General features: G+C 43.7%; 2 protein-coding genes across 2 annotated transcripts in view; both read right to left on the bottom strand.

Moving 5' to 3' along the window:
- LOC143786154 (uncharacterized) overlaps positions 1-27,851 on the bottom strand; it is a 126,724-nt gene that overhangs the window by 41,907 nt on the left and 56,966 nt on the right. The window lies entirely within an intron of this gene.
- Positions 9,917-27,268, bottom strand: LOC143785072 (cell adhesion molecule 2-like). Its single transcript, XM_077273744.1, has 3 exons — positions 27,164-27,268; positions 10,327-10,656; positions 9,917-10,239 (listed from the first exon to the last, which is right to left on the bottom strand). The coding sequence occupies exons 1-3, from the start codon at positions 27,210-27,212 to the stop codon at positions 9,917-9,919; spliced, it is 702 nt and encodes a 233-aa protein (XP_077129859.1). The 5' UTR covers positions 27,213-27,268.

Here is a 27,851-nt window from a genome sequence, read left to right as displayed (position 1 = left end):
TTGTAGTCCCATCGGACAATGCCCGCACAGAGACACCCCGCACGCCGCACAGAGACCCCGCATGCCGCACAGAGACCTTGCATGCCGCACAGACACCCCGCACGCCGCACAGAGACACCCCGCACGCCGCACAGAGACCCCGCACGCCGCACAGAGACCCCGCATGCCACACAGAGACACCCCGCACAGAGACACCCCGCATGCTTCATAGAGCCCCGGCGCACACGCAGAGAGCCCCACGGTCACGCACAGACACCGCCCGCACACGCACACACGCAGTCTCCGCCCACGCACCGCCCACACTTCATTATACTGCATAATTTCACTATAGGTACTTCCGATTCCAATTTCCGATATGGCAAAAATATCGGAACTCGGTATCGGAATTCCGATACAGCGAATATCGGCCGATACCCGATATTTGCAGTATCGGAATGCTCAACACTAGTGGGCACCCTTACTGGGCAGGTATCTGGATGGGTAGAGGGTATTCTTAAACCCCTGGTAAAGGATACACCAGCTTCATTCAGGACACAACCGACCTATAGAATAAACTAGCAGCAATAGGTCCTCTACCAGAAGGAACCATCCTGGCCACCATGGATGTGGAATCTTTGTACTCCAATATCCCACACCAAGATGGATTAAATGAATGCCTGCAAATTCTTCCTGGACAACACAGCGACTGATGCAAATTCTGTGGTGAAACTTATAAAATTCATCCTCACCCACAATTACTTTGAATTTGACAAGAAGATCTATCTACAGGAGACTGGCACAGCAATGGGAAGTAATATGGCTCCTCAGTACGCAAATCATTTCATAGCCAAGCTTGAAAGTGACTTTTTGTCCTCATGTCCCACCAGGCCTCTGGCGTACTACCGCTACATTGATGACATTTTAATCATCTGGACGGAGTCTGAACCACAGCTAAAGATGTTCCATGAACAGTTTAATCAATTTCATCCCACCATCAACTTGACACTGAACTACTCCTGCACTGAAATTAACTTTTTGGACACCATCATTAAGCTGCAGAACAATAAAATAGAGACATCCCTGTATCAGAAGCCAATCATCCATCCAACATACCTTAAATGGGACAGTTTCCATCCAAAACACATAAAAAACTCCATTGTCTACAGCCAAGCCATCAGATACAATCGTATATGTTCCAACCCAATGGATAGGGATGAACACCTTGGTCGCCTCAGAAATACCTTTTTGAATCAGGGCTACCATCCAAGAACAATTGAAAATCAGAACACAAGAGCCACCAGAATATGAAGGAATCACCTGCTACATTACAAAGCTAAAGAAGAAAATAACCGGGTGCCTCTAGTAGTTACCTACAATCCAAATCTGGAGGTGCTAAGGGGAGCTGCATGGAAATTACAACCTTTACTGCAAAAAGATGCCCGATTACAATCCTCCAGACCCCCCACTACTGTGTTTTAGGCAGCCCCCAAATCTAAGAAGCATCATTGTCAAGAGCTCCCTGTCCTCTCCAACAGCTGCAGGAACCTGTCATGATCTCAATGGCAAGAGAACATAGCATCAGCATATACAGGAACTAGCTCTTGGAAGATGGGAACTGAGCTGACCATGAACTAAACCTACCGCACAACTAGCAGTGGCCGGGTAGCATGCCTACGTTGATTCTAGATGCCCAGCACCAGCCGGAGGACTAAATAAAGCTAGCAGAGGAAAATATTAGTCCTAGCTCACCTCTAGAGAAATACCCCGAAAGGAGACAGAGGCCCCCCACATGTATTGGCGGTGAGTTAAGATGAAATAACAAACGTAGTATGAAAATAGGTTTAGCAAATTTGAGGTCCACTTACTACATAGCAGAAGACAGAAAGGACACTTTCATGGTCAGCTGAAAACCCTATCAAAACACCATCCAGAAATTACTTTAAAACTCTGGCATTAACTCATAACACCAGAGTGGCAATTCCTGTTCACAAGAGCTTTCCAGACACAGTAACGAAACTACAGCTGTGAACTGGAACAAAAATGCAAAAACAAACATGGACAAGAGTCCAACTTATCTAGTAGTTGTCTAGGAGCAGGAACAAGCACAGAGAGGCTTCTGATAACATTGTTGACCGGCAAGCAACTAACAGAGCAGCAAGGTTATATAGCGACTCCCACATCTTGATGGGAACAGGTGAACAGAGAAGATGAGGACACCAGTTCAATTCCACCAGTAGCCACCGGGGGAGCCCAGAATCCAAATTCACAACAGTACCCCCCCCTCAAGGAGGGGGCACCGAACCCTCACCAGAACCACCAGGGCGATCAGGATGGGCCCTATGAAAGGCACGAACCAGATCAGAGGCATGAACATCAGATGCATTCACCCAAGAATTATCCTCCTGGCCGTATCCCTTCCACTTGACCAGATACTGGAGTCTCCGTCTGGAAACACGAGAGTCTAAGATTTTCTCCACAACGTACTCCAACTCACCCTCAACCAACACCGGAGCAGGAGGCTCAACGGAAGGCACAACCGGTACCTCATACCTGCGCAATAATGACCGATAAAAAACGTTATGAATAGAAAAGGATGCAGGGAGGTCCAAACGGAAGGAAACAGGGTTAAGAATCTCCAATATCTTATACGGGCCGATGAACCGAGGCTTAAACTTAGGAGAAGAGACCCTCATAGGGACAAAACGAGAAGACAACCACACCAAATCCCCAACACAAAGCCGAGGACCAACACGACGGTGGCGGTTGGCAAAAAGCTGAGTCTTCTCCTGGGACAACCTCAAATTGTCCACCACCTGCCCCCAGATCTGATGCAATCTCTCCACCACAGCATCCACTCCAGGACAATCCGAAGATTCCACCTGACCAGAGGAAAATCGAGGATGAAACCCCGAATTACAGAAAAACGGGGACACCAAAGTGGCAGAGCTGGCCCGATTATTGAGAGCGAACTCCGCCAATGGCAAAAAAGCAACCCAATCATCCTGGTCAGCAGACACAAAACACCTCAGATATGTCTCCAGGGTCTGATTAATCCGCTCGGTCTGGCCATTCGTCTGAGGATGGAAAGCGGACGAAAAAGACAAATCTATGCCCATCCTAGCACAGAATGCCCGCCAAAATCTAGACACGAATTGGGTCCCTCTGTCAGAAACGATATTCTCAGGAATACCATGCAAACGAACAACATTTTGAAAAAACAGAGGAACCAACTCGGAAGAAGAAGGCAACTTGGGCAGAGGAACCAAATGGACCATCTTAGAAAAACGGTCACACACCACCCAGATGACAGACATCTTCTGTGAAACAGGCAGATCTGAAATAAAATCCATCGAGATGTGCGTCCAAGGCCTCTTAGGAATAGGCAAGGGCAACAATAATCCACTAGCCCGAGAACAACAAGGCTTGGCCCGAGCACAAACGTCACAAGACTGCACAAAGCCTCGCACATCTCGTGACAGGGAAGGCCACCAGAAGGACCTTGCCACCAAATCCCTGGTACCAAAAATGCCAGGATGACCTGCCAACGCAGAAGAATGAACCTCAGAGATGACTCTACTGGTCCAATCATCAGGAACAAACAGTTTATCAGGTGGGCAACGATCAGGTCTATCCGCCTGAAACTCCTGCAAGGCCCGCCGCAGGTCTGGAGAAACGGCTGACAATACCACTCCATCCTTAAGGATACCTGTGGGCTCAGAGTTACCAGGCGAGTCAGGCTCAAAACTCCTAGAAAGGGCATCCGCCTTAACATTCTTAGAACCCGGTAGGTATGACACCACAAAATTAAACCGAGAGAAAAATAATGACCAGCGCGCCTGTCTAGGATTCAGGCGCCTGGCGGTCTCAAGATAAATCAAATTTTTGTGGTCAGTCAATACCACCACCTGATGTCTGGCCCCCTCAAGCCAATGGCGCCACTCCTCAAAAGCCCACTTCATGGCCAAAAGCTCCCGATTCCCAACATCATAATTCCGCTCAGCGGGCGAAAATTTACGGGAAAAGAAGGCACAAGGCCTCATCACGGAGCAGTCAGAACTTTTCTGCGACAACACTGCCCCAGCTCCGATCTCAGAAGCGTCGACCTCAACCTGAAAAGGTAGAGCAACATCAGGCTGACGCAACACAGGGGCAGAGGAAAAACGGCGCTTAAGCTCCCGAAAGGCCTCCACAGCATCAGGGGACCAATCAGCAACATCAGCACCCTTCTTAGTCAAATCGGTCAATGGCTTAGCAATATCCGAAAAACCAGCAATAAATCGACGATAAAAGTTAGCAAAGCCCAAAAATTTCTGAAGACTCTTAAGAGAAGAGGGCTGCGTCCAATCACAAATAGCTTGAACCTTGACAGGATCCATTTCAATGGAAGAGGGGGAAAAAATATATCCCAAAAAGGAAATCCTCTGTACCCCAAAAACACACTTAGAACCCTTCACACACAAAGAATTAGACCGCAAAACCTGAAAAACCCTCCTGACTTGCTGGACATGAGAGTCCCAGTCATCCGAAAAAATTAGAATATCATCCAGATACACAATCATAAATTTATCCAAATAATCGCGAAAAATATCATGCATAAAGGACTGGAAAACTGACGGAGCATTTGAAAGACCAAAAGGCATCACTAAATACTCAAAGTGGCCCTCGGGCGTATTAAATGCGGTTTTCCACTCATCCCCCTGCCTGATTCGCACCAAATTATACGCCCCACGAAGGTCAATCTTAGAGAACCACTTGGCCCCCTTTATGCGAGCAAACAAATCAGTCAGCAACGGCAATGGGTATTGATATTTAACAGTGATTTTATTCAAAAGCCGATAATCAATACATGGTCTCAAAGAGCCGTCTTTTTTTGACACAAAGAAAAAACCGGCTCCTAAGGGAGATGACGATGGACGAATATGTCCCTTTTCCAAGGACTCCTTTATATATTCTCGCATAGCAGCATGTTCAGGCACAGACAGATTAAATAAACGACCCTTTGGGTATTTACTACCTGGGATTAAATCTATGGCACAATCGCACTCTCGGTGCGGAGGTAACGAACCAAGCTTGGATTCTTCAAAGACGTCACGATAGTCAGACAGGAACTCAGGAATTTCAGAGAGAATAGATGATGAAATGGAAACCACAGGTACATCCCCATGAGCCCCCTTACATCCCCAGCTCAACACAGACATAGCTCTCCAGTCGAGGACTGGGTTGTGAGATTGCAGCCAAGGCAATCCTAGCACCAAATCATCATGTAGATTATACAGCACCAGAAAGCGAATAATCTCCTGGTGATCCGGATTAATACGCATAGTTACTTGTGTCCAGTATTGTGGTTTATTATTAGCCAATGGGGTGGAGTCAATCCCCTTCAGAGGAATAGGAGTCTCCAAAGGCTCTAAATCATACCCACAGCGTTTGGCAAAGGACCAATCCATAAGACTCAAAGCGGCGCCAGAGTCGACATAGGCGTCCGTGGTAATAGATGACAAGGAGCAAATCAGGGTCACAGATAGAATAAACTTAGACGGTAAGGTGCAAATGTAAACAGATTTATCAAGCTTTTTAGTGCGCTTAGAGCATGCTGATATAACATGAGTAGAATCACCACAATAGAAACACAACCCATTTTTCCGTCTAAAATTCTGCCGCTCGCTTCTGGACAGAATTCTATCACACTGCATACTCTCTGGCGACTTCTCAGTGGACACCGCCAGATGGTGCACTGGTTTGCGCTCCCGCAAACGCCTATCGATCTGAATAGCCATTGTCATGGACTCATTCAGACCCGCAGGCACAGGGAACCCCACCATAACATCCTTAATGGCATCAGAGAGACCCTCTCTGAAAGTCGCCGCCAGGGCGCACTCATTCCACTGAGTAAGCACAGACCATTTACGGAATCTTTGGCAGTAAATTTCCGCTTCATCTTGCCCCTGAGATAGGGACATCAAAGTTTTTTCTGCCTGAAGCTCCAAATGAGGTTCGTCATAAAGCAACCCCAAGGCCAGAAAAAACGCATCCACATTGAGCAACGCAGGATCCCCTGGTGCCAATGCAAAAGCCCAATCTTGAGGGTCGCCCCGGAGCAAGGAAATCACAATCCTGACCTGCTGTGCAGGGTCTCCGGCAGAGCGAGATTTCAGGGACAAAAATAATTTGCAATTATTTCGAAAATTCTGAAACCCGGATCTATTCCCCGAGAAAAATTCCGGCAAGGGAATTCTCGGCTCAGATACAGGTGCATGACAAACAAAATCCTGCAAATTTTGTACTTTCGTGGCGAGATTATTCAAACCTGCAGTTACACTCTGAAGATCCATTACAAACAGGTGGACACAGAGCCATTCAAAGATTAGAAGGAGAGAAAGAAAAAAAAAAAGGCTGCAGCATAGACAGACTGGCAAGAGGTCCAATTAAGAGCACACTCAAGAGGAAAAAAAAAAAAAAATCTCAGCAGACTTCTTATTTCTCTCCTTTCTCAGCCAAGGATTTTAACCCTTTAGATGGCCGGTCAAACTGTCATGATCTCAATGGCAAGAGAACATAGCATCAGCATATACAGGAACTAGCTCTTGGAAGATGGGAACTGAGCTGACCATGAACTAAACCTACCGCACAACTAGCAGTGGCCGGGTAGCATGCCTACGTTGATTCTAGATGCCCAGCACCAGCCGGAGGACTAAATAAAGCTAGCAGAGGAAAATATTAGTCCTAGCTCACCTCTAGAGAAATACCCCGAAAGGAGACAGAGGCCCCCCACATGTATTGGCGGTGAGTTAAGATGAAACAACAAACGTAGTATGAAAATAGGTTTAGCAAATTTGAGGTCCACTTACTACATAGCAGAAGACAGAAAGGACACTTTCATGGTCAGCTGAAAACCCTATCAAAACACCATCCAGAAATTACTTTAAAACTCTGGCATTAACTCATAACACCAGAGTGGCAATTCCTGTTCACAAGAGCTTTCCAGACACAGTAACGAAACTACAGCTGTGAACTGGAACAAAAATGCAAAAACAAACATGGACAAGAGTCCAACTTATCTAGTAGTTGTCTAGGAGCAGGAACAAGCACAGAGAGGCTTCTGATAACATTGTTGACCGGCAAGCAACTAACAGAGCAGCAAGGTTATATAGCGACTCCCACATCTTGATGGGAACAGGTGAACAGAGAAGATGAGGACACCAGTTCAATTCCACCAGTAGCCACCGGGGGAGCCCAGAATCCAAATTCACAACAGGAACCTTTCCTTGCAACCAGAAAAAATGTAAAACCTGTCCATTTATAATGACCACGGACAAGATAAAGATCCCCAACTCACATCAGGACTACAAGATCCCAGGTACATTCAGCTGCGTCACTTCTAATGTGGTGTACCTAATTATTTGTACTAAATGTCCAACTGGGGGTCTGTATGTGGGGGAGACAGGGCAAAAGCTTAGAACAAGAATGAATTCTCACAGCCATACAATAAGAGAAAAAAGAATGGATCTACCTGTGGCAATACATTTTTGTCTCCCAAATCATAACATTATTGACATGAAATTACTTGTCTTAAAAGGTAGGTTCAAATCTAAGAGAAACAGAAGAGTCTGGGAATATAAACTGATGACGACCTTTGACTGTCTTAGTGGTGGAATGAATGTGTCGCATGGATTTATGTCTTTTTACATCAACTAAGGAACTTGCCCCTCAGACCATGTGGGGTCATCACAACAGAACGAGACCCCAATCAGAGGACAATAAAACATTCCTTATCTTAAGAACTGGCCCAATATTTATGGACATAACTGTTTATCACTCATGGTAATTCTGCTTCGTGTCACCTATCTTATCCATGTTTTTTTTTTTGCTGTGCTATGTTGTGCATAAATATGTGATTCTTCAGAATTTCTTTTAGTCTTTGCCTGATGAAGAGACCTGTGTAATCTCGAAAGTTTGCAATTTATTACCATCTTTTCAGTTAGACATTAAAAGGTATCAACCACTGAGGACTCTCAATTCTAAATATTTTTAGAAAATGGAAGAAACACAAGATGACTGTCAATCTTCCTCTATCTGGGTCTCCATGCAGGATCTAGCCTCGTGAGGTAAGAATGATTCTGAGAAAGGTCAGGAACCAGCCCAGAACTACATGGGAGGACCTGGTCAATTACCTTAAGAGAGCTGGGACCACAGTCTCAAACATTACCATTAGTAACACATTACGCTGTCATAGATTAAACTCCTGCTGGGCATGCAAGGTCCCCCTGCTCACGCCAGCACATGTTCAGGACCGATGACATAATCCAGAGGAGGAATGGGAGAAGATCATGAGGTCAGGTGAGACCAAAATAGAACTTTTTGGTATCACCTCTACTCACCGGGTTTGGAGAAAGAAGGATGAGTACAACCTCAAGAACTCCGTCCCAACCATGAAGCATAGTGGGGGAAACTGTTATGACCCCAATGGCAGAGGGTCTCAAAAGTAAATACCAAGTCTGCAAACACAAAAAAACAGCTCATAGGGCAGTGGTAACTGGGCTGACCGTATATCTAATCCTAGCACCACAAATAGCAGCAGCCGGGGAACGTGCCTACGTTGGTTCTAGACGTCTCGCGCCAGCCGGAGAACTAACTAACCCTAGAAGGGAAAAGTTAGACCTTTCTTGCCTCCAGAGAAAAGACCCCAAAAGTTGGATACAAGCCCCCAACAAATAATAACGGTGAGGTAAGAAGAAAAGACAAACGTAAGAATGAACTAGATATTTAGCAAAGAGAGGCCCACTGACTAATAGCAGAATATAGTAAGATGACTTATACGGTCAGCAAAAACCCTATCAAAATTTCCACGCTGGATATTCAAGAACCCCCGAACCGTCTAACGGCCCGGGGGGAGAATACCAGCCCCCTAGAGCTTCCAGCAAAATCAGGAATCACATTTAGTACAAGCTGGACAAAAAATAAGAGCAAAGCAAAAAACCAAAAAACAAAGAAGCAGGACTTAGCTTAATTTTGCAAGATCCAGGACCAGCAGACAGGAGCAAACAGAAAGGAACTGATTACAACGATGCCAGGCACCAGACTGAGAATTCAGGAAGTTTATATAGCAACACCCCTGGACTAACGACCCAGGTGGGTGCCAAACTGAGGAAAGACAATCCCAGAGTCATATCACTAGTGACCACAAGAGGGAGCCAAAAAAGTCTAATTCACAACAGGAAACATAATACTTTTGTTTCTGTAAAGGGGACAGGACAACTGCACCGTTTTGAAGGGAGGATGAATGGGGTCATGCCTCACAAGATTTTGGCCATCATCCTACTTCCCTCAATAAGAGCTTTGAAGATGGGTCATGGCTAGGTCTTCCAGTAGCACACATCCAGGGTAACTGAGGAGTGACTCCATAAGAAGTATTTTAAGGTCCTGGAGTGGCCTAGCCAGTCTCCAGATGTGAACCCAATAGAAAATCTTTAGAGGCAGCTGAAACTCAGTGTTGCCCAGTGATATCTGCGAAACATGAAACATCTGGAGAAGATCTGTATGGAGTAGGGGGTCAAAATCCCAGCTGCAGTGTGTTCAAGCCTGGTCAAGAACTACAGGAAACGTCTGACCTATGTAATTGCAAACTAAGGTTCCTGTATCCAATATTAAGTTCCATTTTTCTATTGTATTAAATACTTATTTCATGCAATAAAATGCAAATTAATTATGCAAAAATCCTACAATGTGATTTTCAGGATTTTATTTTTAGATTCTGTCTCTCACAGTTAAAGCACACCTACGATAAAAATTACAGACCTCTCCATTCTTTGTAAGTGGGAAAACCTGCTAAATTGGTAGTTTGTCAAATACTTATTTTCCCCTTTGTAGGTGTAGGGTTTATGGGGGCAACTTGACAAAACCTTATTAATTCATTGCAGGAGATTTAGTTGTGGTGGTCTCAAGATCTCTTATTAAGAATATCATTACCTGTATTTCCCAGCTGGAAGTCTTCCTGGAGAGGTTGGTTTAGAGATTCATGTTGGACCCTACATGAGATGTTCTGCTCTCGGTCCTCCTCAGTGGGTGTGATGGTCACGGTGCTGTTCACACTGTAGGTTCCGTCCGGGTTCCTCAGGAGCCGATCCTCAGTTACATCACTCAGCCTCTCTGAGCCCCTGAACCATTTAATCTCAATGTCTGCAGGGTTGAATCCAGTGACGGAGCAGAGAAGGACACTCTTTTCATTGACTGTTCTATTTGTGATTGCCACCTGTGGAGGAGCTGATAATCATCAAAGGTTACTATAATGTGGATTTTTGTAGAAAAGTAATTCATATGGTTAGAGACCATGGAGACGGCTTGAGTTACCTTTGACGTCCACAGTAATGTCCTTCATCTTCCAGTCAGGGCTGTAGACCACTGAGCAGATGTACTCCCCGACATCGGACACAGACATGTCAGATATAGACAGATCCACACGTCCCTCTAATGCCTTCTCTGTGTCCAATGAATATCTGGAATCAGTTGTTATAACTTCATTATCGAAGCTCAGAATTTCTTTTCCTTGAAACAACCAAAATGCTGCAAAAAATCTTGGATCTACTGGGGGTTTCTCTATGGTATATTCACAGGGAATCACATTGTCTGACCCCAATGTTGCCAGGTATGTTGTAGGAGCAGAGACCTCCAAAGCTGCACCTGTGTGTAAAGAAGGTGGAACATACGTGACCAACATGAACGCTGCAGTGTAATTGGTTATTGTCCTTCATTAAACAATTGTACAAAATGTTTTGTTTCATTCCAGGGGTCCTGTTTGTGGAGAGTGAAAAGCCAAGCCTGGCATGTCACAGTGAGGAGACTTATAAGCCATGCATGCTCCTATCCAACATTAAACATGCAATGCTTGTTAAAGAGTCAGCATTGACTTTCAGGATTGTTGCTTCCAATAGGTCGTGCTAGGATTCTAGTCCTCTTCCTCTCTGAAGAGAAAATTTATATATTTATTTTCCCAGATGAGCATGCATGGCTTATAGGTCTCCTCAATCTGACATGTCAGGCTTGGGTTGTCTTTCTACAAGGAGAAACATTACTCACTACACCCCTTGTTTCATTCCACAATGTATTTAATAAGAAGCATAGAATACAAGCTCTTATGCGCACTATGAAATTGACGTTAAAGGCTTTCTGTCGGCAAAAAGAGACCTTCTCTAGGAGTTTGAAGCTCCAGGGTCAGTGCACTTTACCTGCATGGTTATAACCTACTCTAGGGATAGATCATCAAAAACACAGCAATGGACAACCACTTTAAGACCATCATTTCCTGGCGGATGTAGAATACCTGTGTTCCAAATTATTATGCAGATTGGATTTAAGCGTCATAAAGATTTAATTGTTTTTTTTTTTCAAATAAACTCATGGATGGTATTGTGTCTCAGGGCTCAATGGATCTTAAACACATGTGATAATTAGTTTTCCAGGTGATTCTAATTAAAGGGAACCTGTCACCTGAATTTGGCGGGACCGGTTTTCAGTCATATGGGCGGGGTTTTCGGGTGTTTGATTCACCCTTTCCTTACCCGCTGGCTGCAATATTGGATTGAAGTTCATTCTCTGTCCTCCGTAGTACATGAGCATTTTCAGTTCTTTATATCAAATGTTTAGAAATACTACTGTGCATAATAATTTGGAACAGTGCATTGTGAGGTTTTATTCATTGTGGAGATTATACTGTTATCATTGGGAGGTTTCTTCAATAAAATTCGATGTATAATCTAACGGGTGATGACTTTAATTAGACTGACTGTCATTTGCACCGACCATTTAGGAAAATCCAAAAAAATATCATTTGCCTAATAATTTGGAACATGGTGTACCTGTCCTTACGGTAAAAAAAGGGAAATCTACAGCAGCTCAGTCTTAATTTATAGTATATTTGTCTGCACCCTAGAGTTCTTGTCCTTCTCACTAACATTGTTAACCCCTTTACCCCCAAGGGTGGTTTGCACGTTAATGACTGGGCCAATTTTTACAATTCTGACCACTGTCCCTTTATGAGGCTATAACTCTGGAACGCTTCAACGGATCCCAGTGATTCTGACATTGTTTTCTCGTGACATATTGTACTTCATGTTAGCGGTAACATTTCTTTGATATTACTTGCGTTTATTTGTGAAAAAAACAGAAATTTGGCGAAAATTTTGAAAATTTCGCAATTTTCCAACTTTGAATTTTTATGCCCTTAAATCGCAGAGATATGTCACACAAAATACTTAATAAATAACATTTCCCACATGTGTACTTTACATCAGCACAATTTTGGAACCAACATTTTTTTTTGTTAGGGAGTTATAAGGGTTAAAAGTTGACCAGCAATTTCTCATTTTTACAACACCATTTTTTTAGGGACCACATCTCATTTGAAGTCATTTTGAGGGGTCTATGTGATAGAAAATACCGAAGTGTGACACCATTCTAAAAACTGCACCCCTCAAGGTGCTCAAAACTACATCCAAGAAGTTTATTAACCCTTCAGGTGTTTCACAGGAATATTTGGAATGTTTAAATAAAAATGAACATTTAACTTTTTTTCACAAAAAAATTAATTCAGCTCCAATTTGTTTTATTTTATTAAGGGTAACAGGAGAAAATGGACCCCAAAAGTTGTTGTACAATTTGTCCTGAGTACGCCGATACCCCATATGTGGGGGTAAACCACTGTTTGGGCGCATGGCAGAGCTCGGAAGCGAAGGAGCGTCATTTGACTTTTCAGTGCAAAATTGACTGGAATTGAGATGGGACGCCATGTTGCGTTTGGAGAGCCCCTGATATGCCTAAACATTGAAAACCCCCACAAGTGACACCATTTTGGAAAGTAGACCCCCTAAGGAACTTATCTAGATGTGTGGTGAGCACTTTGACCCACCAAGTGTTTCACAGAAGTTTATAATGCAGAGCCGTAAAAATAAAAAATCATATTTTTTCACAAAAATGATCTTTTCGCCCCCAATATTTTATTTTCCCAAGGGTAAGAGAAGAAATTGGACCCCAAAAGTTGTTGTACAATTTTTCCTGAGTACGCTGATACTCCATATGTGGGGGTAAACCACTGTTTGGGCGCATGGCAGAGCTCGGAAGGGAAGGAGCGCCATTTGACTTTTCAATGCAAAATTGACTGGAATTGAGATGGGACACCATGTTGCGTTTGGAGAGCCCCTGATGTGCCTAAACAGTGGAAACCCCCAATTTTAACTGAAACCCTAATCCAAACACACCCCTAACCCTAATCCCAACGGTAACCCTAACCACACCCCTAACCCTGACACACCCCTAACCCAACCCTATTCCTAACCGTAAATGCAATCCAAACCCTAACTTTAGCCCCAACCCTAACCCTAACTTTAGCCCCAACCCTAACTGTAGCCCTAACCCTAGCCCTAACCCTAGCCCTAACCCTAGCCCTTACCCTAGCCCTAACCCTAGCCCTTACCCTAGCCCTAACCCTAATGGTAAAATGGAAATAAATAAATTTTTTTAATTTTTCATTTTTCCCTAACTAAGGGGGTGATGAAGGGGGGTTTGATTTACTTTTATAGCGGGTTTTTTAGCGGATTTTTATGATTGGCAGCCGTCACACACTGAAAGACGCTTTTCATTGCAAAAAATATTTTTTGCGTTACCACATTTTGCGACCTATAATTTTTCCATATTTTGGTCCACAGAGTCATGTGAGGTCTTGTTTTTTGCGGGATGAGTTGACGTTTTTAATGGTAACATTTTCAGGCACGTGACAGTTTTTGATCGCTTTTTATTCTGATTTTTGTGAGGCAGAATTACCAAAAACCAGCATGAATTTCTTTTGGGGGGTGGGCGTTTATACCATTCCGCGTTTGGTAAAATTGATAAAGCAGTTTTATTCTTCGGGTCAGTACGATTACAGCGATATCTCATTTATATCTTTTTGTATGTTTTGGTGCTTTTATACGATAAAAACTATTTTATAGAATAAATAATTATTTTGGCATCGCTTTATTCTGAGGACTATAACTTTTTTATTTTTTTGCTGATGATGCTGTATGGCAGCTCATTTTTTGCGGGACAAGATGATGTTTTCAGCGGTACCATGGTTATTTATATCCGTCTTTTTGATCGCGTGCTATTCCACTTTTTGTTTGGCGGTATGATAATAAAGCGTTGTTTTTTGCCTCTTTTTTTTTACGATGTTCACTGAAGGGGTTAACTAGTGGGACAGTTTTATAGGTCGGTTCGTTTATGGGAGCAATATATATATATATATATATATATATATATATATATATATATATATATAGTAAAGCTGTAGTAGCATCGTATGCAGTGAAGAGTGTCATGATCTCAATGGCAAGAGAACATAGCATCAGCATATATAGGAACTAGCTCTTGGAAGATGGGAACTGAGCTGACCATGAACTAAACCTAACACACAACTAGCAGTGGCCGGGTAGCATGCCTACGTTGATTCTAGATGCCCAGCACCAGCCGGAGGACTAAATAATGCTAGCAGAGGAAAATATTAGTCCTAGCTCACCTCTAGAGAAATACCCCAAAAGGAGACAGAGGCCCCCCACATGTATTGGCGGTGAATTAAGATGAAATAACAAACGTAGTATGAAAATAGGTTTAGCAAATTTGAGGTCCACTTACTACATAGCAGAAGACAGAAAGGACACTTTCATGGTCAGCTGAAAACCCTATCAAAACACCATCCAGGAATTACTTTAAAACTCTGGCATTAACTCATAACACCAGAGTGGCAATTCCTGTTCACAAGAGCTTTCCAGACACAGTAACGAAACTACAGCTGTGAACTGGAACAAAAATGCAAAAACAAACATGGACAAGAGTCCAACTTATCTAGTAGTTGTCTAGGAGCAGGAACAAGCACAGAGAGGCTTCTGATAACATTGTTGACCGGCAAGCAACTAACAGAGCAGCAAGGTTATATAGCGACTCCCACATCTTGATGGGAACAGGTGAACAGAGAAGATGAAAACACCAGTTCAATTCCACCAGTAGCCACCGGGGGAGCCCAGAATCCAAATTCACAACAGTACCCCCCCCTCAAGGAGGGGGCACCGAACCCTCACCAGAACCACCAGGGCGATCAGGATGGGCCCTATGAAAGGCACGAACCAGATCAGAGGCATGAACATCAGATGCATTCACCCAAGAATTATCCTCCTGGCCGTATCCCTTCCACTTGACCAGATACTGGAGTCTCCGTCTGGAAACACGAGAGTCTAAGATTTTCTCCACAACGTACTCCAACTCACCCTCAACCAACACCGGAGCAGGAGGCTCAACGGAAGGCACAACCGGTACCTCATACCTGCGCAACAATGACCGATGAAAAACGTTATGAATAGAGAAGGATGCAGGGAGGTCCAAACGGAAGGAAACAGGGTTAAGAATCTCCAATATCTTATACGGGCCGATGAACCGAGGCTTAAACTTAGGAGAAGAGACCCTCATAGGGACAAAACGAGAAGACAACCACACCAAATCCCCAACACAAAGCCGAGGACCAACACGACGGTGGCGGTTGGCAAAAAGCTGAGTCTTCTCCTGGGACAACCTCAAATTGTCCACCACCTGCCCCCAGATCTGATGCAATCTCTCCACCACAGCATCCACTCCAGGACAATCCGAAGATTCCACCTGACCAGAGGAAAATCGAGGATGAAACCCCGAATTACAGAAAAACGGGGACACCAAAGTGGCAGAGCTGGCCCGATTATTGAGAGCGAACTCTGCCAATGGCAAAAAAGCAACCCAATCATCCTGGTCAGCAGACACAAAACACCTCAGATATGTCTCCAGGGTCTGATTAGTCCGCTCGGTCTGGCCATTCGTCTGAGGATGGAAAGCGGACGAAAAAGATAAATCTATGCCCATCCTAGCACAGAATGCCCGCCAAAATCTAGACACGAATTGGGTCCCTCTGTCAGAAATGATATTCTCAGGAATACCATGCAAACGAACAACATTTTGAAAAAACAGAGGAACCAACTCGGAAGAAGAAGGCAACTTGGGCAGAGGAACCAAATGGACCATCTTAGAGAAACGGTCACACACCACCCAGATGACAGACATCTTCTGAGAAACAGGCAGATCTGAAATAAAATCCATCGAGATGTGCGTCCAAGGTCTCTTAGGAATGGGCAAGGGCAACAATAATCCACTAGCCCGAGAGCAACAAGGCTTGGCCCGAGCACAAACGTCACAAGACTGCACAAAGCCTCGCACATCTCGTGACAGGGAAGGCCACCAGAAGGACCTTGCCACCAAATCCCTGGTACCAAAAATGCCAGGATGACCTGCCAACGCAGAAGAATGAACCTCAGAGATGACTCTACTGGTCCAATCATCAGGAACAAACAGTTTATCAGGTGGGCAACGATCCGGTCTATCCGCCTGAAACTCCTGCAAGGCCCGCCGCAGGTCTGGAGAAACGGCTGACAATACCACTCCATCCTTAAGGATACCTGTGGGCTCAGAGTTACCAGGCGAGTCAGGCTCAAAACTCCTAGAAAGGGCATCCGCCTTAACATTCTTAGAACCCGGTAGGTATGACACCACAAAATTAAACCGAGAGAAAAATAATGACCAGCGCGCCTGTCTAGGATTCAGGCGCCTGGCGGTCTCAAGATAAATCAAGTTTTTGTGGTCAGTCAATACCACCACCTGATGTCTGGCCCCCTCAAGCCAATGACGCCACTCCTCAAAAGCCCACTTCATGGCCAAAAGCTCCCGATTCCCAACATCATAATTCCGCTCAGCGGGCGAAAATTTACGGGAAAAGAAGGCACAAGGCCTCATCACGGAGCAGTCAGAACTTTTCTGCGACAACACTGCCCCAGCTCCGATCTCAGAAGCGTCGACCTCAACCTGAAAAGGTAGAGCAACATCAGGCTGACGCAACACAGGGGCAGAGGAAAAACGGCGCTTAAGCTCCCGAAAGGCCTCCACAGCGTCAGGGGACCAATCAGCAACATCAGCACCCTTCTTAGTCAAATCGGTCAATGGCTTAGCAATATCCGAAAAACCAGCAATAAATCGACGATAAAAGTTAGCAAAGCCCAAAAATTTCTGAAGACTCTTAAGAGAAGAGGGCTGCGTCCAATCACAAATAGCTTGAACCTTGACAGGATCCATTTCAATGGAAGAGGGAGAAAAAATATATCCCAAAAAGGAAATCCTCTGTACCCCAAAAACACACTTAGAACCCTTCACACACAAAGAATTAGACCGCAAAACCTGGAAAACCCTCCTGACTTGCTGGACATGAGAGTCCCAGTCATCCGAAAAAATCAGAATATCATCCAGATACACAATCATAAATTTATCCAAATAATCGCGAAAAATATCATGCATAAAGGACTGGAAAACTGACGGAGCATTAGAAAGACCAAAAGGCATCACTAAATACTCAAAGTGGCCCTCGGGCGTATTAAATGCGGTTTTCCACTCATCCCCCTGCCTGATTCGCACCAAATTATACGCCCCACGAAGGTCAATCTTAGAGAACCACTTGGCCCCCTTTATGCGAGCAAACAAATCAGTCAGCAACGGCAATGGGTATTGATATTTTACAGTGATTTTATTCAAAAGCCGATAATCGATACATGGTCTCAAAGAGCCGTCTTTTTTTGACACAAAGAAAAAACCGGCTCCTAAGGGAGATGACGATGGACGAATATGTCCCTTTTCCAAGGACTCCTTTATATATTCTCGCATAGCAGCATGTTCAGGCACAGACAGATTAAATAAACGACCCTTTGGGTATTTACTACCCGGGATTAAATCTATGGCACAATCGCACTCTCGGTGCGGAGGTAATGAACCAAGCTTGGATTCTTCAAAGACGTCACGATAGTCAGACAGGAACTCAGGAATTTCAGAGGAAATAGATGATGAAATGGAAACCACAGGTACATCCCCATGAGCCCCCTTACATCCCCAGCTCAACACAGACATAGCTCTCCAGTCGAGGACTGGGTTGTGAGATTGCAGCCAAGGCAATCCTAGCACCAAATCATCATGTAGATTATACAGCACCAGAAAGCGAATAATCTCCTGGTGATCCGGATTAATACGCATAGTTACTTGTGTCCAGTATTGTGGTTTATTATTAGCCAATGGGGTGGAGTCAATCCCCTTCAGAGGAATAAGAGTCTCCAAAGGCTCTAAATCATACCCACAGCGTTTGGCAAAGGACCAATCCATAAGACTCAAAGCGGTGCCAGAGTCGACATAGGCGTCCGTGGTAATAGATGACAAAGAGCAAATCAAGGTCACAGATAGAATAAACTTAGACGGTAAGGTGCAAATGGAAACAGATTTATCAAGCTTTTTAGTGCGCCTAGAGCATGCTGATATAACATGAGTAGAATCACCACAATAGAAACACAACCCATTTTTCCGTCTAAAATTCTGCCGCTCGCTTCGGGACAGAATTCTATCACACTGCATACTCTCTGGCGACTTCTCAGTGGACACCGCCAGATGGTGCACTGGTTTGCGCTCCCGCAAGCGCCTATCGATCTGAATAGCCATTGTCATGGACTCATTCAGACCCGCAGGCACAGGGAACCCCACCATAACATCCTTAATGGCATCAGAGAGACCCTCTCTGAAAGTCGCCGCCAGGGCGCACTCATTCCACTGAGTAAGCACAGACCATTTACGGAATCTTTGACAGTAAATTTCCGCTTCATCTTGCCCCTGAGATAGGGACATCAAAGTTTTTTCTGCCTGAAGCTCCAAATGAGGTTCGTCATAAAGCAACCCCAAGGCCAGAAAAAACGCATCCACATTGAGCAACGCAGGATCCCCTGGTGTCAATGAAAAAGCCCAGTCTTGAGGGTCGCCCCGGAGCAAGGAAATCACAATCCTGACCTGCTGTGCAGGGTCTCCGGCAGAGCGAAATTTCAGGGACAAAAATAATTTGCAATTATTTCGAAAATTCTGAAACCCAGATCTATTCCCCGAGAAAAATTCCGGCCAAGGAATTCTCGGCTCAGATACAGGTGCATGAAAAACAAAGTCTTGCAAATTTTGTACCTTCGTGGCGAGATTATTCAAACCTGCAGTTACACTCTGAAGATCCATTACAAACAGGTGGACACAGAGCCATTCAAGGGTTAAGAGGAGGTAAGAAGCAGCTAGACAGCAATTAAGGGCTAGGCAGCAAAACTCTGAGGGGAAAAAAAAAAAAAAAAAAAAAAAATTCCCTTAAACACTTCTTTTTCTCCTGCTTCAGCCCAAACAATTAACACTTTGTGGGCCGGTCAAACTGTCATGATCTCAATGGCAAGAGAACATAGCATCAGCATATATAGGAACTAGCTCTTGGAAGATGGGAACTGAGCTGACCATGAACTAAACCTAACACACAACTAGCAGTGGCCGGGTAGCATGCCTACGTTGATTCTAGATGCCCAGCACCAGCCGGAGGACTAAATAATGCTAGCAGAGGAAAATATTAGTCCTAGCTCACCTCTAGAGAAATACCCCAAAAGGAGACAGAGGCCCCCCACATGTATTGGCGGTGAATTAAGATGAAATAACAAACGTAGTATGAAAATAGGTTTAGCAAATTTGAGGTCCACTTACTACATAGCAGAAGACAGAAAGGACACTTTCATGGTCAGCTGAAAACCCTATCAAAACACCATCCAGGAATTACTTTAAAACTCTGGCATTAACTCATAACACCAGAGTGGCAATTCCTGTTCACAAGAGCTTTCCAGACACAGTAACGAAACTACAGCTGTGAACTGGAACAAAAATGCAAAAACAAACATGGACAAGAGTCCAACTTATCTAGTAGTTGTCTAGGAGCAGGAACAAGCACAGAGAGGCTTCTGATAACATTGTTGACCGGCAAGCAACTAACAGAGCAGCAAGGTTATATAGCGACTCCCACATCTTGATGGGAACAGGTGAACAGAGAAGATGAAAACACCAGTTCAATTCCACCAGTAGCCACCGGGGGAGCCCAGAATCCAAATTCACAACAGAAGAGGCAGTAACCCACAAATTCAAACACAAAAGTCTCTTTTAATGTGTTTCTTCACAGCATTAAAGTCCAGTCCACATAAATGCATATAACTTCAGTGATCAGTTTACACCAGTTCAATGCAATACATTTCACATGGCTTTAGATTTGCGGTCCCTAAACAGGCCAGACTTCCCTTGTCCAGTTTCCCTGGGCGACCGCACGCCATCTCAGTCTCTATACGTCTCCATACACACAGCCTCATATGTTGCAGACACTACTCACGCCAGCCCTCCTCTGACTAGTTCTCGTGGGTGTCCTGAATCGCTGTATCACAGTCTCTGTACTCACTCAGCGCACTGCACTCTTTATCCTCTGGAGTGCAGCCGGGTACACATAAGACAAAGTCTCTGTACTCACTCTTTACTCACACAGTCGTACACAGTTCAGGATATCCTCCAGATAGCAGCCGGGCACCATATCCACCTGTTTGCAATCGTTGCACATGCTAGTCCTCTTTCGGGCACAGGACATCCACCTCCGGGCACAGGACATCCACCTCCGGGCACAGAACATCCACCTCCGGGCACAGGTCTGTCCACATCCGACTCCTACGGGCACAGGACAACCACCTCCGGGCACAGGATTGTCAACCTCCGGGCACAGGACTGTCCACATCCAAGACCAGTACCATGGACGACTTGCATCTCTGTGTACGCTGCGGGTGCCAGGCTATTCAGCTGCCCTGGGTGCTGGCTCTGCTGGCCTCCATGCACTCTGCAGACCAGCACACACCAGACTGACACTGACGTGCACCTGGTCTCACCTGGCCAGACACCTGCCATGGCCTGCATGGCCTGATACGGCCTGACACACCCATACCCCTTACTGCAGGGCTTTTAAACACACACAAACCTGTGGCCTTCAGCCACCTGGAAACCCAGACTGGAAATCCGTGACTCTCATGCACACCTATGGACTTCATCCATCTGCATGCACATTCTGGGGAGAACAAACAGCGCCCCCTAGCTGTATCAGAGGCCACAGCCTCACAATATATATATATATATATATATATATAAAAGCAAAAATTGGAACAGCATCCAGAAATACCTCAACCGTAGTGCAAAGCTCTTCCAGCCAGTAGTCCAATGGCCTCCAACAATATAAGCAAAATAAGAAAAGCAGCACAAAAAGTAGAAAAAGTGGACTTTATTGCCTGAATGGTGTGGCAACGTTTCGGATACAAAATCCTTTTTCAAGCAGTGAACACATAGGTGGAACAATCATTTATATGATACTCATACCAATCTCATTACAAGGCTCATTAAATATAATATTAAAAATATGAATAAGCTACAATAGACAACACTCCATAAAATAAGTGAATCCATGTGAATAGGATATCTCTATAAAATTTGTTATCAGTTAACATTATATATTCCCAGACCTTGTGACAGTAAGGTGGGCTTATGCTCTGGTCCTTTAAATCTACGGCACAGTCCTCCCTATAATAAGAATGAAGCTTATTCTTGTTTGATTTGAGTGGTGGTGCTCCGGATATTAGTAATTATGGGTCTGTTATGGCCATATGATATTTGGCTTTGAAGCAACTATGAGTCCGATGTGGCCAAACGATATTAAATTTATGTTATATATTTTTTATTTATTTCTTATGGGCAAAGTTTTCCCTTGATTGACATGGCGCCTGCGGTCCTCGGGGTGACTCTGCGCAGCTGCGAGCTGAGGCATTGTGGGTCTATGGGCTCTGATGTCACTGACATGCACAGTTGTGCGGATGAACGCCGAGAACCGAGGCGTGCAAGTTAAGGAGTATATTTGTAAGTTTCCTATGGTCATAATATGTCAGGAGTGGAACACCTGATTTTACTGGATTGATAATTGATTATTAAGGCTATTTTAAGAAAAATCACGTGACACGTTATATATAATGTTAACTGATAACAAATTTTATAGAGATATCCTATTCACATGGATTCACTTATTTTATGGAGTGTTGTCTATTGTAGCTTATTCATATTTTTAATATTATATTTAATGAGCCTTGTAATGAGATTGGTATGAGTATCATATAAATGATTGTTCCACCTATGTGTTCACTGCTTGAAAAAGGATTTTGTATCCGAAACGTTGCCACGCCATTCAGGCAATAAAGTCCACTTTTTTGTACTTTTTGTGCTGCTTTTCTTATTTTGCTTATATATATATTTTAGGATTTTTTTTATTTTTTTTACACATGTGAATATATATATTTTTTTACACTATAACATTGCCCCAGGGGGGGCATCATGTTATAGTGTAAGATCGCTGATCTGACACTTTGCAGAGCACTGTGTCAGATCAGCGATCTGACTTACAGTGCTGCAGGCTTACCAGTGCTTGCTCTGAGCAGACGCTGGTAAGCCACCTCCCTGCAGGAACCGGATGCAGCCCCGCGGCCATTTTGGATCCAGGGCCTGCAGGGAGAAGGTAGGAGACCCTAGGAGCAAAGTGATCACATCGCATTGCTCCGGGGGTCTCAGGGAAGCCCGCAGGGAGCCCGCTCCCTGTGCGATGCTTCCCTATACTGCCGGTGTTCTGAAATTTGTCGGCATGTCGTAGATAGTAGGGATGGGCGAGGCTACGGAGTCACGTGGCGCAAAGTGACCAATCACGGCCAAGCAACAGCTGAAGATGCAGGGTGGAGAGAAGAGGAGCTCTGGGCGGCAACATGCCTGAAAATTTCAGGGACGGGCGTGAGTATGGCACCTGGGGGCCTGGTTAAAACCACAATAGTGAGGGAGGGGGCGTGACAAAGGGAGGGGAGAAATGAAGACGCCCTGAAATTTCTGAGCATAGTAACTCCCCCCTCCCTTTGTCACGCCCCCTCCCTCACTATTGTGGTTTTAACCAGGCCCCCAGGTGCCATACTCACGCCCGTCCCTGAAATTTTCAGGCATGTTGCCGCCCAGAGCTCCTCTTCTCTCCACCCTGCATCTTCAGCTGTTGCTTGGCCGTGATTGGTCACTTTGCGCCACGTGACTCCGTAGCCTCGCCCATCCCTACTATCTACGACATGCCGACAAATTTCAGAACACCGGAACACTGCGATCATGTTTGATTGCAGTGTGCCAGGGGTTAATGTGCCGCAATATTAGTCTACAGGACTTTTTTCCTAAACAAACCTGAATAATAACAGGATTTATGTGGGTTTCCTCCAACTATCCAAAACTTTGGATTTTTTTTTTACAGAAGAACGAGGGCTTCGCTCGGATTGAGAGTGCAATAAAGATGTTAAACCTACGTACTATTACTCCTGACATCGGAAAGGGGTTAAAAATGGGTCGTGGCTGGATCATCCAGCAAGACAATTATTCAAAATATACAGCCAAGGTGACAAAGGAGAGGCTCAAAAAGAAGCACATTAAGGTCATGGAGTGGCCTAGCCAGTCTGTAGACCTTAATCCCATAGAAACTTATGGAGGAAGATGAAGCTCCGAGCTGCCAAGTGACGGCCTCAAAATCTTAATGATTTAGAGATGATCTGCAAAGAGGAGCGGAGCAAAATTCCTCCCGACAACTGCGCAAACCTCATCATCAACTGCAAAAAAAATCTGACTGCTGGGCTTGCCAACAAGGGTTTTACCACCAAGTATTAAGTCTTGTTTGCCAGAGGGATCAAATACTTATTTCTCACTGCAAAATGCAAATAAATAAATATACACTATGTTCCAAATTATTATGCAAATTACATTTTTATCAGATTTTCCTAAATGGTCGGTGCAAATGACAGTCAGTCTAATAAAAGTCATCACCCGTTAGAGTATACATCGAATTTTATTGAAGAAACCTCCCAATGATAACAGTATAATCTCCAAAATGAATAAAGACTCACACTGCACTGTTCCAAATTATTAGGCACAGTACAATTTCTAAACATTTGATATGTTTTAAAGAACTGAAAATGCTCATTTGTGGAATTTGCAGCATTAGGAGGTCACATTCACTGAACAAAAAAGCTATTTAACGCCAAAACATCCCAACAGGCCAAGTTACATGTTAACATAGGAGCCTTCTTTGCTGTCACCTTCACAATTCTTGCATCCATTGAACTTGTGAGTTTTTGGAGAGTTTCTGCTTGTATTTCTTCCCTCCCAGAGCTGCTGTTTGGATGTGAACTGCCTCCCAACCTCATAGATCTTTTGCTTGATGATCCTCCAAAGGTTCTCTATAGGGTTGAGGTCAGGGGACGATGGTGGCCACACCATGAGTTTATCTCCTTTTATGCCCATAGCAGCCAATGACTCAGAGGTTTTCTTTGCAGCATGAGATGGGGCATTGTCAGCATGAAGATGATTTTGCTCCTCAAGGCACGTTTCTGCTTTTTAGACCATAGAAGAAAGTTGTCAGTCAGAAACTCTATATACTTTGCAGAGGTCATTTTCACACCTTCAGGAACCTTAAAGGGCCTTACCAGCTGTTTCCCATGATTCTGGCCCAAAACATGACTCCTCCACCTCCTTGCTGACGTTGCAGCCTTGTTGGGACATGGTGGCCATCCACCAACCATCCACTACTCCATCCATCTGGACCATCCAGGGTTGCTCAACAATTACACTGGTCAACAGCATTTTTGGTGCCAAAGATATTTCATCGAATTTAGGGTATTTTTGGGGTGCTGATTCTGAATATGTCATCAGTTTTGCCAGATTGGCTCAAGTTTTTGAGATTTTTGGTATCTTATTTATAGCACTTGTTGGTAAATGCGACGCATCATCTCATTAATTTCTTTGGATTAGTACTTGAACTGAGCAGTTCTCAATATAGTTTTGTGTTAATTAGTGTTCTAAAAGTTTGTTCATAGCTTGATTTTTGCACTAACTTTATATTGTTGTCTGTTTTCCAGTGAAAAGCATGAACTCATCAAGAAGAAGTTGTCTTAACGATCCAGACTCATTCTGTTACATTTGTGGTGAATACACACTGCCAAAACATAGAAGAAACATAACAGACTTCGTAAAAAAAAGTGTATTTTGCCTATTTTGGGGTTATGCTTGGGGACCAAGACAAGTTTTGGGCACCACACATAGTGTGCAAAGCATGTATCGAATTATTACGAAAATGGAGCAAAGGACAAAGAAAAAGCTTCAAATTTGGTGTTCCAATGGTGTGGAGAGAGCCAAAAAATCATCATGATGACTGTTATTTATGGCAAACACAGGTACAGGCACATCTTCACAATGAGGGACAGGCCTTCTTGCAGATTCCATGTTACTCCCATTTTCGTTTCTTATGCTTATTGAATCCTTGCACTTGCACTGCACAGAAATAACAGTCATCATGATGATTTTTTGGCTCTCTCCACACCGTTGGAACACCAAATTTGAAGCTTTTTCTTTGTCCTTTGCTCCATTTTCGTAATAATTCGATACATGCTTTGCACACTATGTGTGGTGCCCAAAACTTGTCTTGGTCCCCAAGCATAACCCCAAAATAGGCAAAATACACTTTTTTTTACGAAGTCTGTTATGTTTCTTCTATGTTTTGGCAGTGTGTATTCACCACAAATGTAACAGAATGAGTCTGGATCGTTAAGACAACTTCTTCTTGATGAGTTCATGCTTTTCACTGGAAAACAGACAACAACATAAAGTTAGTGCAAAAATCAAGCTATGAACAAACTTTTAGAACACTAATTAACACAAAACTATATTGAGAACTGCTCAGTTCAAGTACTAATCCAAAGAAATTAATGAGATGATGCGTCGCATTTACCAACAAGTGTTATAAATAAGATACCAAAAATGTCAAAAACTTGAGCCAATCTGGCAAAACTGATGACATATTCAGAATCAGCACCCCAAAAATACCCCAAATTCATTAAAATATTTTGGACACCAGAAAAATTTTTTTTTGTTGACCTGTGTTATCAGTAAACAAGACTGTTTGGAAATTAGTCTTCATGTATGTGTGGGCCCAATACAATAATTTCTGCTTGTGAACACTGTTTAAGGGTGGCCGAATAGTAGGTTTATGCACCACAGCAAGCCTTTGAAGGAGCCTACACCTTGAGGTTTGAGGGACTCCAGAGGCACCAGCAGCTTCAAATATGTTTGCTGCTTTGTAATGGCTTTTTAGCAGCTGCTCTCTTAATCCGATGAACTTGCCTGGCAGAAATCTTCCTTATTATGCCTTTATCAGCACAAACACATTTGTGCTCAGATATAGCCACAAATCTCTTAACAGTACGATGATCACGCTTATGTTTTTGGAAAATTTTTAATGTTTTCATCCCTTCACCAAGGCATTGCACTATTTGATGCTTTTCGGCAGCAGAGAGATCCTTTTTCTTTCCCATGTTACTTGAAAACTGTGACCTGCTTAATAATGTGGAACATCATTTTTAAGTAGTTTTCCTTTAATTAGAATCACCTGGAAAACTAATTATCACTTGTGTTTAAGATTGATTTCAGTGATCCATTGAGCCCTGAGACACAATACCATCCACGAGTTTATTTGAAAAACAAAACAATTAAATCTTTATGACACTAAATCCAATTTGCATAATAATTTGGAACACAGTGTATATAATTTTTACAATGAATCAATGAATAGGAAATGCAAGAAATAGGAGTTTCCTCCAGATCTCAGACACGGCTTGACCTTCTTGGTCTCCTGTTGCAAAAAGAAGAAGGAACAGGGTTGCCAACTTTATTTTTTCTGGACAACTTCTCAAAAAAATCTCGGACAGACAATATTTTTTATGGACACATTGGAAAACCATCATCAATAATTATGATTATAAATGATTTGTGTCCACAGCCCATAATTCTGATATGGAGATGTCAGCTGCAGTCACTGAACTGTAGAAGGATAATCATTACCCTCATAATAATCTTTCTTTAGGAGTTTCTCACGCAACAATTTTTTTTAATGGATGGCAGAAAAATCTGCCCTATTATTTTTTACAGACTGCCCAGGAATTTCTGGAGGGTTGGTAATCCCATAAATTCCTCACTACATGTAGTTTAGGTATTGTGGACCTGCATTCCCTGCCCTCTGCCTCCCCCACCCTGAGGTGTAAGCTGAAGCCTCAGACATTTGTCTCCTCTGACTCCTCATGAGACATGTCTACCGTCACACACAGAACTGGGAAGAAATAAAACTCACCTGCTTGGAGCAGGAGGACGAAGACGACACATTTCTTTATAAGGTCCATTTCTACCCTGGGACCCCCGAACCATTCAGCAGACGATACCTCGCGACAGTAGCTGCAAATCCAAAATCATTCTGGGTCTCTTCCACCAGGATGTTTGTACTTATTCTTCAGCTCCAAGACTTCTAGCCGCATTGCTTTCACTTTCCTGCAACCTTTGACTGTAATTTGTTCTTGTGTTTGGCAAGAATTGTGAACACAACCAGTTACATTTATCTAGAACTTTTATGAGCTGATTAAATATTTGTGCTGCAGTCGGTGATTCATTTTTCTGTACTTTGCCCTCTGTACCAGTCTGTCATCGTAAATTTGCTTACTGTAAATGATATCTGTAACCCCTTCTCATGTACAGCATCATGGAATTAATGGGGCTACATAAATAAATAATAATAATAATATCTCAGGCCGAGGTTTCAAGTTTTCATTAGCCGTCTACCCCTATGTGTCTTCTGAAGTGAACAGGAATATGTGCCCTGATTTACAGGGTTACGGGTAATTCCCATCTTAGTATATCATGGCCAGGATCATGGCATTACTTCCCGCAGACTTCCCATGTAACCGCTCTTTAGGTGTCTACAATCGTGGCCAAAAGTTTTGAAATTGTCACCAAATTTGGTTTTCACAAATTCATCCTGTGGCAAT

The sequence above is a fragment of the Ranitomeya variabilis genome, chromosome 7, assembly GCF_051348905.1.
Source record: "Ranitomeya variabilis isolate aRanVar5 chromosome 7, aRanVar5.hap1, whole genome shotgun sequence".
Lineage (NCBI taxonomy): Eukaryota > Metazoa > Chordata > Amphibia > Anura > Dendrobatidae > Ranitomeya > Ranitomeya variabilis.
This window is presented reverse-complemented; position numbering and strand designations above follow the sequence as displayed.

Coding starts and splice junctions, on each gene's coding strand:
- LOC143785072 (XM_077273744.1), bottom strand. CDS start 27,212: ATGGACCTTATAAAGAAATGTGTCGTCTTCGTCCTCCTGCTCCAAGCA. Junction 10,657..27,163: donor CGTCCTCCTGCTCCAAGCAG/GTGAGTTTTATT, acceptor CTTTACACACAG/GTGCAGCTTTGGAGGTCTCT. Junction 10,240..10,326: donor CATTACTGTGGACGTCAAAG/GTAACTCAAGCC, acceptor GATGATTATCAG/CTCCTCCACAGGTGGCAATC.